This window comes from Rhizophagus irregularis, chromosome 18 (genome assembly GCF_026210795.1).
Source record: "Rhizophagus irregularis chromosome 18, complete sequence".
In the NCBI taxonomy this organism is placed as follows: Eukaryota; Fungi; Glomeromycota; class Glomeromycetes; order Glomerales; family Glomeraceae; genus Rhizophagus; species Rhizophagus irregularis.
In genome coordinates this window covers 2916576-2928640 of record NC_089446.1, presented here as the reverse complement: position 1 = coordinate 2928640, position 12065 = coordinate 2916576, and the positions used below count along the sequence as shown (strand labels likewise).

The following is a 12065-nucleotide window of genomic DNA, read 5'->3' as shown; positions in this document are numbered from 1 at the left end:
CTCTCATTGTAACGAACCCTCCGGTTTTCATCTCAAATTCGCTACAAGATTATAGCGAAGAATTCAAAGAATTTAATTGGCTGATTCGTTATAACGAGGTTTTACGTATTTGATTGGTTAAATGTCACGTGTTGGAAAATTTCGCGAGTTCGTTATATCGAGAGTTGACTGTATCTTCAGTTTACGGTGTATCTTTATACTGTATATAAGTTACCCACATTAGAGATGGGCATATAACGATTATATAATATATATAACATTAATATAACATTGAAATCATATAACATATATAACATATATGATATTATATAAAGTTATATAGCAACAGTACAGTATATAACATACTATATAACATATATAACATTATATAACAGTTATATAGCATACAGTATATAACATACTATATAACATATATAATATTATATAACAGTTACATATATTAGGTTATATAACATACTATATATAACTGTTATATAATATTATATATAACATATATAATATTAATAACAGTTATATAAAATATATAACATTTATGATTCATAAATAAAGCTAAAGCAAAAAAACTAAAAAGTTACATATTAAAAAAAGAAACTTGGAAAATAACTCGGCATCTAATTGATATTCATCCTTCTATAATTACTACTGTAGATGTTGATTCAACGTGCTCAAATTGCTTATGGTTATATAATAACTGTTATATGACCGTTATATATGTTACTATACCATGTTATAACTCTTTGTTATTTAACATGGCACATCTCTAATTACTATGCGGTTATAAAATTATTGGATAGTAACGGAATTTATTACCCTAAACGGTGTGTTATAGTACCCGGATCTTCAACGAGATATCATTATTTTTCTAACTCAATCTTCATTAGCATTGGACAAGTGGCGCCTGGTACAAATTCTATAAAAAATTCATTCCGTGTTTTTTTATTCCTGTTATTTCCGTAAATATATCATATTCACGGAATTTATGGCATCAAAAGATGAAAATCATCCAAGTTGCTTAGACTTTTAGTTATTTTTCCGTAAATGTATCGTTTTTTACAGAAATTAGTATCGAATAAAATTTTTTACAGGGAAACGCTTTTTGGATGAAACAGATTCAAATACTTTTGTTAAATTAAAGAAAAAGATGAATCTATTTTTTATTATGGGTACCATACTTTGGGGGATACTTTGAATTAAGGAGGTGTACAATTAGAAGTTGACTAAACTTGTTTATGATCGAAAGGGGGGGTCATTCTTCAATTCAATCTAATCATAAATTTTTTACATTCCCCTTTGTATAACCTAAACACGTATAAATACGGGATTTATTTTCTTAGCTTTTTTTAGTACAAATGAATCCGATTATGAAAATGAATGTAACAATTTTAAAATAAATACAATATAATAAAATAATGATAATAATGATTGTATTCGTAATAAATATCATTAAATATAATAACCCCTTAAAGTATAATAATCCCGGGTACAATACAAATTAAGAGAATTTTATAATCTTCATGCATAAGTAAATCAATTTTATGGGCAGGGTACTGTACTTTAGGGGGCAACTATAGTCCACCATGAATGGCCCATAAATATTATTATTGGAAGATTAATTTAATGCGGCATTACGTACCAGTTATTAGATTCTTTTAAATTATTGATAGGTTTAATCATTTAATGATAACGATTGGTACTTTATTATCGAAATGCAAGATTTCGCGTTATTAAAAAATAAATTTCAAGTTAATATATGGTAATTGTTTTTTAGCATTGCAGATTCTTATGGAATAATAAAAATTATTATCCCTAGGATACAACTAATACATAAAAAGATCTTTTTTGATACTTTATATCATAATGACGAAAGAAACCAGATCAGTCAAAGTCATGTATGTAATTTAAAAGATCAAAGCGTATTTGATATGAAAGAATATTGAAAGAATATTTATTGCATAAGTTAAAATTTGTACTAAAGTACTTTAAAAAAATATATATATATATATTTTTTCATTCATAATCACAGCAGCTATTGAGTGACGACTTAAATTCAGTTAAGGATTAAAAAAATTTATTAAATCAATTAATCAATTCCTAAAAATAGTACGTCTATAACTATTTATAGGGATAATTGTATAATCGGAAAAAAAATCAATAACGGAAATTTCATCATATACTGTATGTATCATAAATTAACTATTCCGAGGGAGTTTGAAACCGAGAATTATACTAAAGTTATGAAATATTCCGATAAATAAATATATATATATGTATGTATATAATCATATAACAGATAAAGAAATTTTATTAAGCTCTTTGTTCTCACTTCTCATTTATATACATTATTCGACTAATTTATTTATAACTTTGTTCTAATTTCCTTTGTATTAATATGTTGTGTTTCAGAATATAAAATAACTGATGTCACCTTTAAGGGTATCAAGACATCAAAATTGGGAAATTAATTGAGAATTAATTAAGAATTAACTGTGAATTGATTCTAAAATTCTGAATCCAATACGATACCTAAATTCCATTTACAAAATTTATAAAAAAAACTTATTCTCCATATTTGTAACAAGTATTATCGTCACCCGAGTCACAACATGATACTACTGTAACGATATACAATATAAAATCATTTTATTTGATATATACATATATATATAATATATAAATGTATATATATATATATGTGCGTGCGCGTGTTTATGGGAACATTCTTTCCATTCTTTTTCGATAAACAGGTATATAAAAACGTACAAAATGTAACAGATTCAATTATGCACCAAGAATTCAAAATCTATAAAATCGTTACTAGATCTGTGACAATGAATTATTAATTATTATTATTAAATAATTTAATATATATATAATATATATAATTATATTTTAGTTTAAAAAAAGTTTTTTTAACTACGAGTTTCATAAATGAACTAATTTAGTGTTATAATTAATAGTGTTAAGATGGGAAACAATTGTTATTTAAGATTAACTATGCATAACTGATAAGGTTTTAACATAAAGAATTCCCGATTATGTTATATATAATTATAATAAATTTTACAAAAAAATCGTAATGAAACAGATTGAAAAATTGAGTGCATTATAAATTAGTAATAAAGTATTGTATTAGTAATTGATAATTAATTAACTTTTTTTATATTATTAAGATTTCGATTATAATAGTATGTAATAAGAAATAATAATAATAATAAACAGTTATCGCACAGTTATCGTACAGTTATTGCACAGTTATTGCACAGTTATCGTATAGTTATCGTACAGTTATCGTACAGTTATCGTTACTCTCCCGTGATCCCTTTTGACGCTCAACATCTTAAATAAATATAATGAATACAATCAATCATTTTTTATATTCTTCTCTTAATATAAGGATGATAGTTTAAAAATATATTTTATTTAGTTTTTTAGATTATTTAGATTATTTCTTTCTTAATTTCCGCTAATTCCACTTTTCTTGTTCATCTGATCATACAATATGAACAAAACCCGTTTTGAAATACCATCATATGGGTAGTAACTGGTAACATCAACAATTCATCAACATTTAATTAAAATATTTAATATGTTTAATATACTTTAATATACTTTTGTAACACCAAGTAAAAACTTTTCTAAATATGTAACAAAAAAAATAAAAACAAATTTGTAAAAAAAAAATTAAAGAATTTTTTTATTTTTAATTTATTATTTTTAAATATTGATTTTCCTATTATGATTACTTTCTTTAGATGATTTCTTGTTTCAAAAAAATGATTTTCTTGTTTCAAAAAAAAAAAATGATTTCTTGTGATTTCTTGTTTAAAAACCAGAAAAACTAGAAAAATTAGAAAAAAAATAAAAAAAAAAAGTTTAAAAAAGAATTCTTTTCTAAACCGGGAAAAAAGAAGATACATTAACGCCCAAAATGAAAATTTTAATAAAAAAAAAATTATGTATGTTATTAAATATTTTGATCATCTGATATGACAAGTTTTTTTCACTTGGTAAAAAAAAAAATAAATAAAAAAAAAAAAAATTTGATACTATACCATATTTTAATAAGTTGATAATTATAGTAATTTTACTCGCATTCAAAAATTATTATTCATGGGTTAGTGAATTTTTATATATATATTACGTAATAAAATAAAAAAAAATAAATAAATAATAAATAAACAAAATAAATAAACCATTTACAATAAGATAATATTTTATTATTTATCAATGAATATTAATTTAATTTGTACTTCTAACCTTGCATTTTTAAGGTTGTACGATCATTTTTTTTAGTTTTAATTCTCTGCGAATTTTAATTACCGAAATATGTATATCTATTACTCTATTAGATTTCTTTTAGAAAGATGAAAAAAAAAAAAAAAAAATTTAAAGCATATGCAATGCTAAAAAATTACGCCAAAAAAATAAAAATAAAATAATAGAAAAAAGAAAAAAACTGATCAGCCGATCTCCTTTAGGGTCTGGAGAATTGTTTGTTGTACCAATTTAAATTTTTTTTTTATCTTTTTTTTTTTTTGAAAAAAAAACACGTAAAACAATTAAAGAAAATCAGTCTTTCTTCTTATTTCTTTATTTTATTTTATTTTTTTTTAAAAAAAATAATTTAACTATTATTATATTCACTTATTAAAAAATAATGACGTTTTATAATTTCATATTGATATAATAGTAATTTTATTTTTATAATTAAAAGAGTTCATAATTAAACTTTTTTACTTACAATATTAAATAAAAGTATAATAATAAATATAGGTTAAAAAATAAGTTATAAAAATGATATTTTTTTTTTCTTAAATTTAAAAATAAAATCATGTTTAAATAAATAAATATAGTTGATCTTTTCTCTAAAAAAAAAAGTATATACAAAAAAATAATTTTTTTTCTTAAAATAAAATAAATAAAACGAAAATAAATATATTACAGTAATACCGTAAAAAATCTTTTTTTTTGTTTTTTTTTGAAAATTTTCTTTTTTTAAAAATAATGATAAAAGGAGTTTCTTTTTTTTTAAAAAAAAGGGAGGGGAAATAAATAAATAAATAAATAAAAAAAATAAATAAATAATAAATTAGTTTCTCTCAGCCCATCGCTGGATCACTAAATGTAAAAATGCTAATATAATTAAGAATGCTATAATATACAATAATTGAATATTATTAAATAAACATAAAAAAAAAATCATACGATTTTTTTTTCTTTTTTGCTTAATCCTTTTTTTTTCTCTTAAAAAAATATAGGTGGTGGGTTAAATGATAAATTTTATTTCGATATTTTCGATATTTTATATTTTCGATATTTTCGATATAAAAATGTCATAAAGTTGTAAAGTCTATATTTTAGATATAACTATATACAGTAAGTAATTCTGCATTTTGTGATATTTTATCTGTAGAAGAACGTTGATGATCCAATACAATATTTGATGTACCGGTTTTCATCATGTTTACGGTCTGTTTTCTTTTAACATTCTTCTTAAAGTTTTCAAATACTTTACGTTGAATTTCTAATTCTCTTTCTTTATGTGAAAATTCTGCTTCTTCTAATAACCAACATTTTGAAAATATTCTACATAATCTACAACTTGATTTGTCATGTAATTGTACTGCTATAGATTTAAATATTGAATCTACTACTTCTGCTCTTAAAAATAATGAATGTTTACCCCCTTCAATTAATGTTAATTTACAATCTGTCATATTCCCTTCCATCCATTTAACTGCTGATATAGGAATTCGATCATCCTTTGTTCCATGAAATACATGTACTGGATGATTTACATCAGCATAAGAAAATCCAAATGTACGTTTTCTTTCAAAACACATTAATAAATCATTATTTGCTCCTGCTAAATTTTCTGCAAATGATGCTTTAAGTATTGCTAATCCAAGTTGTTGTTTTTTCTCACTATTTGTTGGAACTGATAAAGCTCCTGAACTTCTTGGTTTAATAGAATATGGTTGTCTACCATGTTTCATTTGTTGTAATGATATACCAGCAGAATTTGTAAATTTGATAATCGGAGTTGGAACATATTGTAACCATTTAAAATTATTGGCAACTGTTGTGCTAACCCAAGGTGATACCAAATAAATTGTACCCTGTAACCTTTGGGGTATTTTCATTGCGCATGCAAGAGCATATGGTGCTCCTGCACTATGTGCCATGATGAAAAATTTTGGAATTTCCATAATATCGCAAAGTTCTTCTATAACATCTATATCACGTGATAATAAATAATTAGTACAATAGTTTTTTTTTAAAAAAAAAAAATTTTAAAAAAAAGAATATTTTTAATATACCTGGCCATTTTAATACTTGTTGGTCCTCAGCTTTGACATCATCAGATAAACCGATACCAGGACGGTCAGGACATATTAATCTTAGATTATAACTTTTTGCCAAGTCATCAAAGAAAGCAATAAAATATCTTACACAACCCATTCCTAAAAATACAAATACAGGAAAACCATTCCTATCACCAACTTCTGAAAAACTAACAACTCTTCCAGAACTTAATCTAACACGTTGAGTTAAACGTGGCGCAGCAAGGAAGGTGGTGATCTCCATATTATTATTACTATTACTATTAGTGGTAGTTTCATTAGTTTCAGGTGTATTATTAGAAGTTTCAATATTAGTTGATTCTGAAACGGGAGATGTTGATGTTGATGTTGATGTTGTTGTTGAAGATTCCATAGTATTTTGTGAACAAGGTTCATTAGAAGTAGATATTGAATCTATTGATGAATTAATTGGTTGTGATTGTTGTGATTGTTCTTCAGCGATTATAGAAGATTTCTTTTTAGTTGAAAAGAAATTTGTTTTAGTTGATCTTTTACTATTAAAATCCATTGTTGTTGAAGATTCAGTATTTTCAGCAGCAACAGATTTATTTGTAGCTAGTGAAAGACGTTTTAATGATTTATTTGGTAATTTTGATTTAGAAGTAGCAGAATCAGATTTTCTACGTTGAGATAAAGAAAATTTCTTTATAGTAGGAAAAGAAGATTTTGTTGTAGAGATAGGAGATTTTGAATTTGAAAATTTTTGTTTTGAATTATCAAAAAAAGTTTTTTGAGGTTCAACAATATTTTTAGTATCAGGAGTAATATTATTGATATTAGTTGAAGAAGAAGTAGCGGAAGTATCAAAACTAGTAGCTGAAGAAGAAGAAGAGGAAGAAGAAGTTGAAGAAGTTGAAGAGACGGATAAAGAGCGCTCTGGTAATAAACTCATCATTTACTAAAATAAAAATAAAAAAAAAGGTACAAAAATTAAATGTTAAACAAACTATGCGGTCATTAAATGGATGAATCATTAAATATGCGAGTAATTGTTTATGTACAGAAATTTTGTACAAATATCAATAGTTGAAGTTGAGGAGTGGGATAAGCGGAGAGGTTAAGTGGAAAGTTTATGACAGCATATTACAGTGAAGAAACGTTTTTTTTTTTTGAAAAAAAAAAAAAACGTTACCCATTGTACAGATAAGAACGAAAAATATATACTTACATATTATTTATTTTTTGTAAAATAATTTTGATAATTTTTTTTTTGAGAAGAGAGAATAAAAAAAAAAATGCTTGTTAAAATAAATGCTTGGGATAATTTTCGTTTTTTACACAATATGATTTTTTTCTTCGTGAAATTATAATTGCGCGTCAAAAAAAAATAATGGGGGGAAAAGAGAAAATGGAAGGTCTTTATATATAAAGAAAATTGATATAAAGATAAAATAATCAATTGATAAAAATAATAATATACATGCACCTTACAGTAAAAATATAAAGTAATGATTACAAAAAAAGATAAAAAACAGATGATTATAATACACAAAAATTATATATATATAATGAAAAAGGTAAATTTTGATTTCTGAGAAAAAAAAGGAAAAGGAAAAAGTATAATACAAGTTTAAAGGGGGAAGAAGAAAATAGATATTGTTTAGGAATGTAGGTTTTTTTTTTGTTTGTATGTGCACATAACTAAACACTGCAGATGAATATCGCCGTCCTCGTCCGGTTATTCTACCAATATAAAAAAAAAAGTGAACCGCGTTCTTAATAATTGTTTCACTAATATAAACTATAATAAATATTTATCCTCGTATATGGAAGATAAACATGATCATAATAATTTAAAGTGAGGTTCAAAAATAATAAAAAGTCGATCAATCAAATTTATATTGATTGGTTTACAACGTGGTAATTTTAAAATTACCAAATTAAGTAATAAACTATAACTTGTTTACCAACGATTTTGCAATTTTAAGTGACACATCCACGGTTATACTTTTTAGGGTTTATGATGATGACATACATTAAAGAACCCTTGATCATTACTATATTAATCTTCTTTACTTTGTTACTAGGTATAAAACTAGGTATATTGAAAGTAAATTTTTGGATTGGTAGTACAATCCTACTTGTTATGTCATAAATCCTTTGTTTCAGAATTTTTTTTTTTTTTTAGAAAAATATTTTTTTTTTTTTTTTTTTTGTTTGTTTATAGTTTTTATAATAACTATAATAAAAGCTCATATTTGGATTTACTGCGCTTATAAAAAGTTAAATTTGACGCACGCCAATTTTTTTTTTTCTGTGGAAAATAATCTTTCGTTTAAACAAAGGAAAATATTTGGTATCAAACTATTTATATCATAAAGTTTTATCAGATTTTCTCGTTTTCCGCCGACGAGAGAGGTCAAAGCTGAAAAAAAAAAAAAAAAAGATCATCAGATGATGAAAATAATCATGCAATAATCATAATAATAAAAAATGACAATCTTTTTTTTCAAAATTATTTTTCAAAATTTCACTTACGCGTAAATGTGAGAAAATGAACCTGTAAAAAAAAAAAAAAATTTTTTTTTCAATTCTTATTTCGTTTCCCATTATTCTAAGGAAAAGATTATCCATAAAAATCACATTCAGTCTTACTAAATAATGCACGAGTGGTACAAGGTGAATAAGAATGTGCTTATTGCTCTATAAGCCTATATCTGGTAAGTAAAAAAGATGCCTAGATACTCTAACCGAAACTTGGATTTTTTTTTTAAAGAATAATCTGCAAAATTTTTTTTTTTTGCTTCTATTTGCATTTCCAATGTTTTCTTCCTTTGCATGAATACTTTTAATAGTATAATACAAGTTGAAACATGTAACGCTACGCTACTTTTTCTTATTGTTTAAAAAAAAAAAAAAAAGGAGATTAAAGAAATTATCTACACACAATATCGACTTTTATGTATAGAATGAAAGCACAGTAACCATCAATTGCTAAAAATTATTTTATCTTTTAAAGAATTCATAGTCCCTGTATTTAGAACAATCAAAAATATTCTAGATTTAACTTGATTGTAAATGAGAAAGATTTGAAGGAAATGGAAAAATTATACGCGATCGGTTTGATGAACAAAAATACTTACCTACTGTGTTCGTATGTATATTATAATTTATTTTTCAACCTTCTTGGATTCAAGATTGTTTTATTTATATTATAAACAAAGATTTACCCTAACAAACACTTTTTATTATGGTACACCAAAAATTTCTCTATATCCCCGGTTGTAATAAAGTTATCATTATTATCATTTTTATCTATGGCTGAATAATTCTTGATTTCTTCTAAAATAACATTTAAGGTTTATTATTTTTTCGTTATCATTATTTTTTTACTATTAAGTTTTTTTTAACTTTTTTATTATCTTAACTAAAAATTCTTTTAAATGAGATGAATATCTGCATCGTGTAACTTCCACAAAATTCAATAATTTCCCATATATCTTAATAATTAAACTTTATTCTAATGTTCCCATAAAATATGTAAAATGTGGGCCCCAAATTTCGTAATCGCAGCTATCATCCCTTTTTTTTTTTTTATTTATCGTAAATGAATAAAAAATGTCAAAACAATAATTAATTAATTAATTAAACTATAGTGTAACACACTTTTATAGATTTTATAGATTTTGATATGTGGGTTAATTCATTTAAAAAAAATCGTGGCATTCAAGTCATTAATTCATGGCGATGCGTGTTTCAAATTCTTTATAAAAACGAAGTGGGGATGGAGATGCAAGTCATTTTTTTGTGACTGACCTCCTGATGTAAAAAAATTACATAAATGTACAGATATGAACTTCCGTCTATTCCGTATTATTTCTGTACGTATGCATTGCATTGTGTGATATGTTCCGATATTAGTATATTGACGTTATTCTTTAAGGAAACCATCTACAATTATCAATAATTTTTTTTTTTATTTTGTTATACCATTTGAAACATATGACTCGTTCGTTTAACTAAATGCACATTCGCACAGTTCACATACAATTTTTACACGTCAATTTCAACCACGATAATTGCAACGCGGCACTAATCATTAAGGAAAAAAAGTAAGGTATTATGTCTTCATCATGCTTCTTACTTTTCGTTGCATGTACATACCATTTTACTTTACTTGGTTATATGAAATATTTTATATGTTGTAAAGTAATTTACAATTAGGTTTTAATATACAATTACTGTAATTACTTTAGGTACTGTAGGTTTATTATATTATATTGTTAAATTTTATTATTAGGTTTAGTTTATGAGTTTATGACTAATATAATAATATATAAATATTATATATTATATATATTGTAATATTGTAAAAAATTTATGCGATTATATAAACCATTGAAGGGTTTTAAGCTGTTAGGTAATTTTATTACATTTTTTAATTTTTTTTTTTTTTTTCATTCATTGACTGAAATATACTGAAATATACTGAAATTACTGAAATTAGAATTTTACCAAAATTATAAATTACCAAAATTATGAATTTTATATTTTATTCTCACGTGATAAATAAAGAAAATCCGTCTTTGAAAAAAATTTTATAAATAAAATGTTTCTGTTTTCTAAAAAATTGGCTTTTTTTTTTGTAATTTTTTTTTTTTCTTTTTTTGTTTGTGGGTACAAAAAATCTTCATGTAATTATATTTTCATAAATAATAATAAATAAGATAAATTATTTCAAAAGAAATTCATTTCACGTGACCATGTCGCACTTAACACCACATTGTTAATTTTGGCCAAATTTCATAATACGGGCCAAAGATCACGTTGATGAAATTTTTACCATAAAAAAATTTCACTATCACATGATCATCTAAAGTTATTTCATTTTTTATCACGCCATAGGCCATTCCATAACGCTAAATTTCTCAGTACCTAGTGATTATAAAAAACGATTAATAGAATCAACTACGGGGTTCCTTAACGTACACTGGGGGCGTACGATATTAACGTATGGAACTGGCCGGAATTAACGCACTAACTCCTAAACTCGGGCTGCCAGGTGTACGTTAAGATTGTACATCCCCCCTGTAAGATGGGCGTCCTTAACGTACAGTAGGGGTGTACAATATTAACGTACAAACTGGCCCGAGTTTAGGAGTTATGCACTTGCACGTGATAGCGTTAACGTTAACTCCGGCCAGTTCGTACATTAATATCGTACACCCCCACTGTATGTACATTAAGGAATCCCCTGTAAGTCTTTTCTTGCTAATTTTGACAGCACTGGAAACCTAGTCTTATTAATTCTCCACCATGTTAAAGGACAATCGTCATGATGAATCTTGGGGAGAGCTAAATAATTAGCTACTTCGTCAATGCTAATAGCATCATTTTGAAACATCCTTGCTAACAACGAATTTGATGACACTGGCTGTAATAGTGTAAGATAAGGAGTAAGGACGCCCATAACGCTACACACACTTTAATTTCATAATTCAGGCCAAATTGTCACGTGTACACGCTGACGCAGTAGTGACGCAGTAGTGACGAACCACGAACGGCTCACGAGTCACGAGCCACGAGTCACGAAACACGATCACGTGGAAATTTATAAATCCGGGAAAATGCTAGACTTCTCTAGTACGTTACGTCGTTACCCACATGATCCAAAATTGCTAGAATGATCCATTCTCATATACGATTATCTGTTTTATCATGTTACAAAATTTGATCACACACACTTTGCCTACTTTGCCT

At 25.3% G+C, this 12065-nt stretch overlaps 1 protein-coding gene across 1 annotated transcript; it reads right to left on the bottom strand.

The window, feature by feature from the left end:
* Nucleotides 1–5239: 5239 nt before the first annotated feature.
* OCT59_010251 (uncharacterized protein) lies at nt 5240–7257 on the bottom strand (the record flags this gene model as incomplete). The annotated part of the gene is made up of 2 exons (XM_025315207.2): nt 5240–6235; nt 6321–7257. 2 exons carry the CDS (start codon nt 7255–7257, stop codon nt 5358–5360), a joined length of 1815 nt encoding a protein of 604 aa, XP_025183435.2. The 3' UTR covers nt 5240–5357.
* Between the last annotated feature and the right edge of the window lie 4808 nt (nt 7258–12065).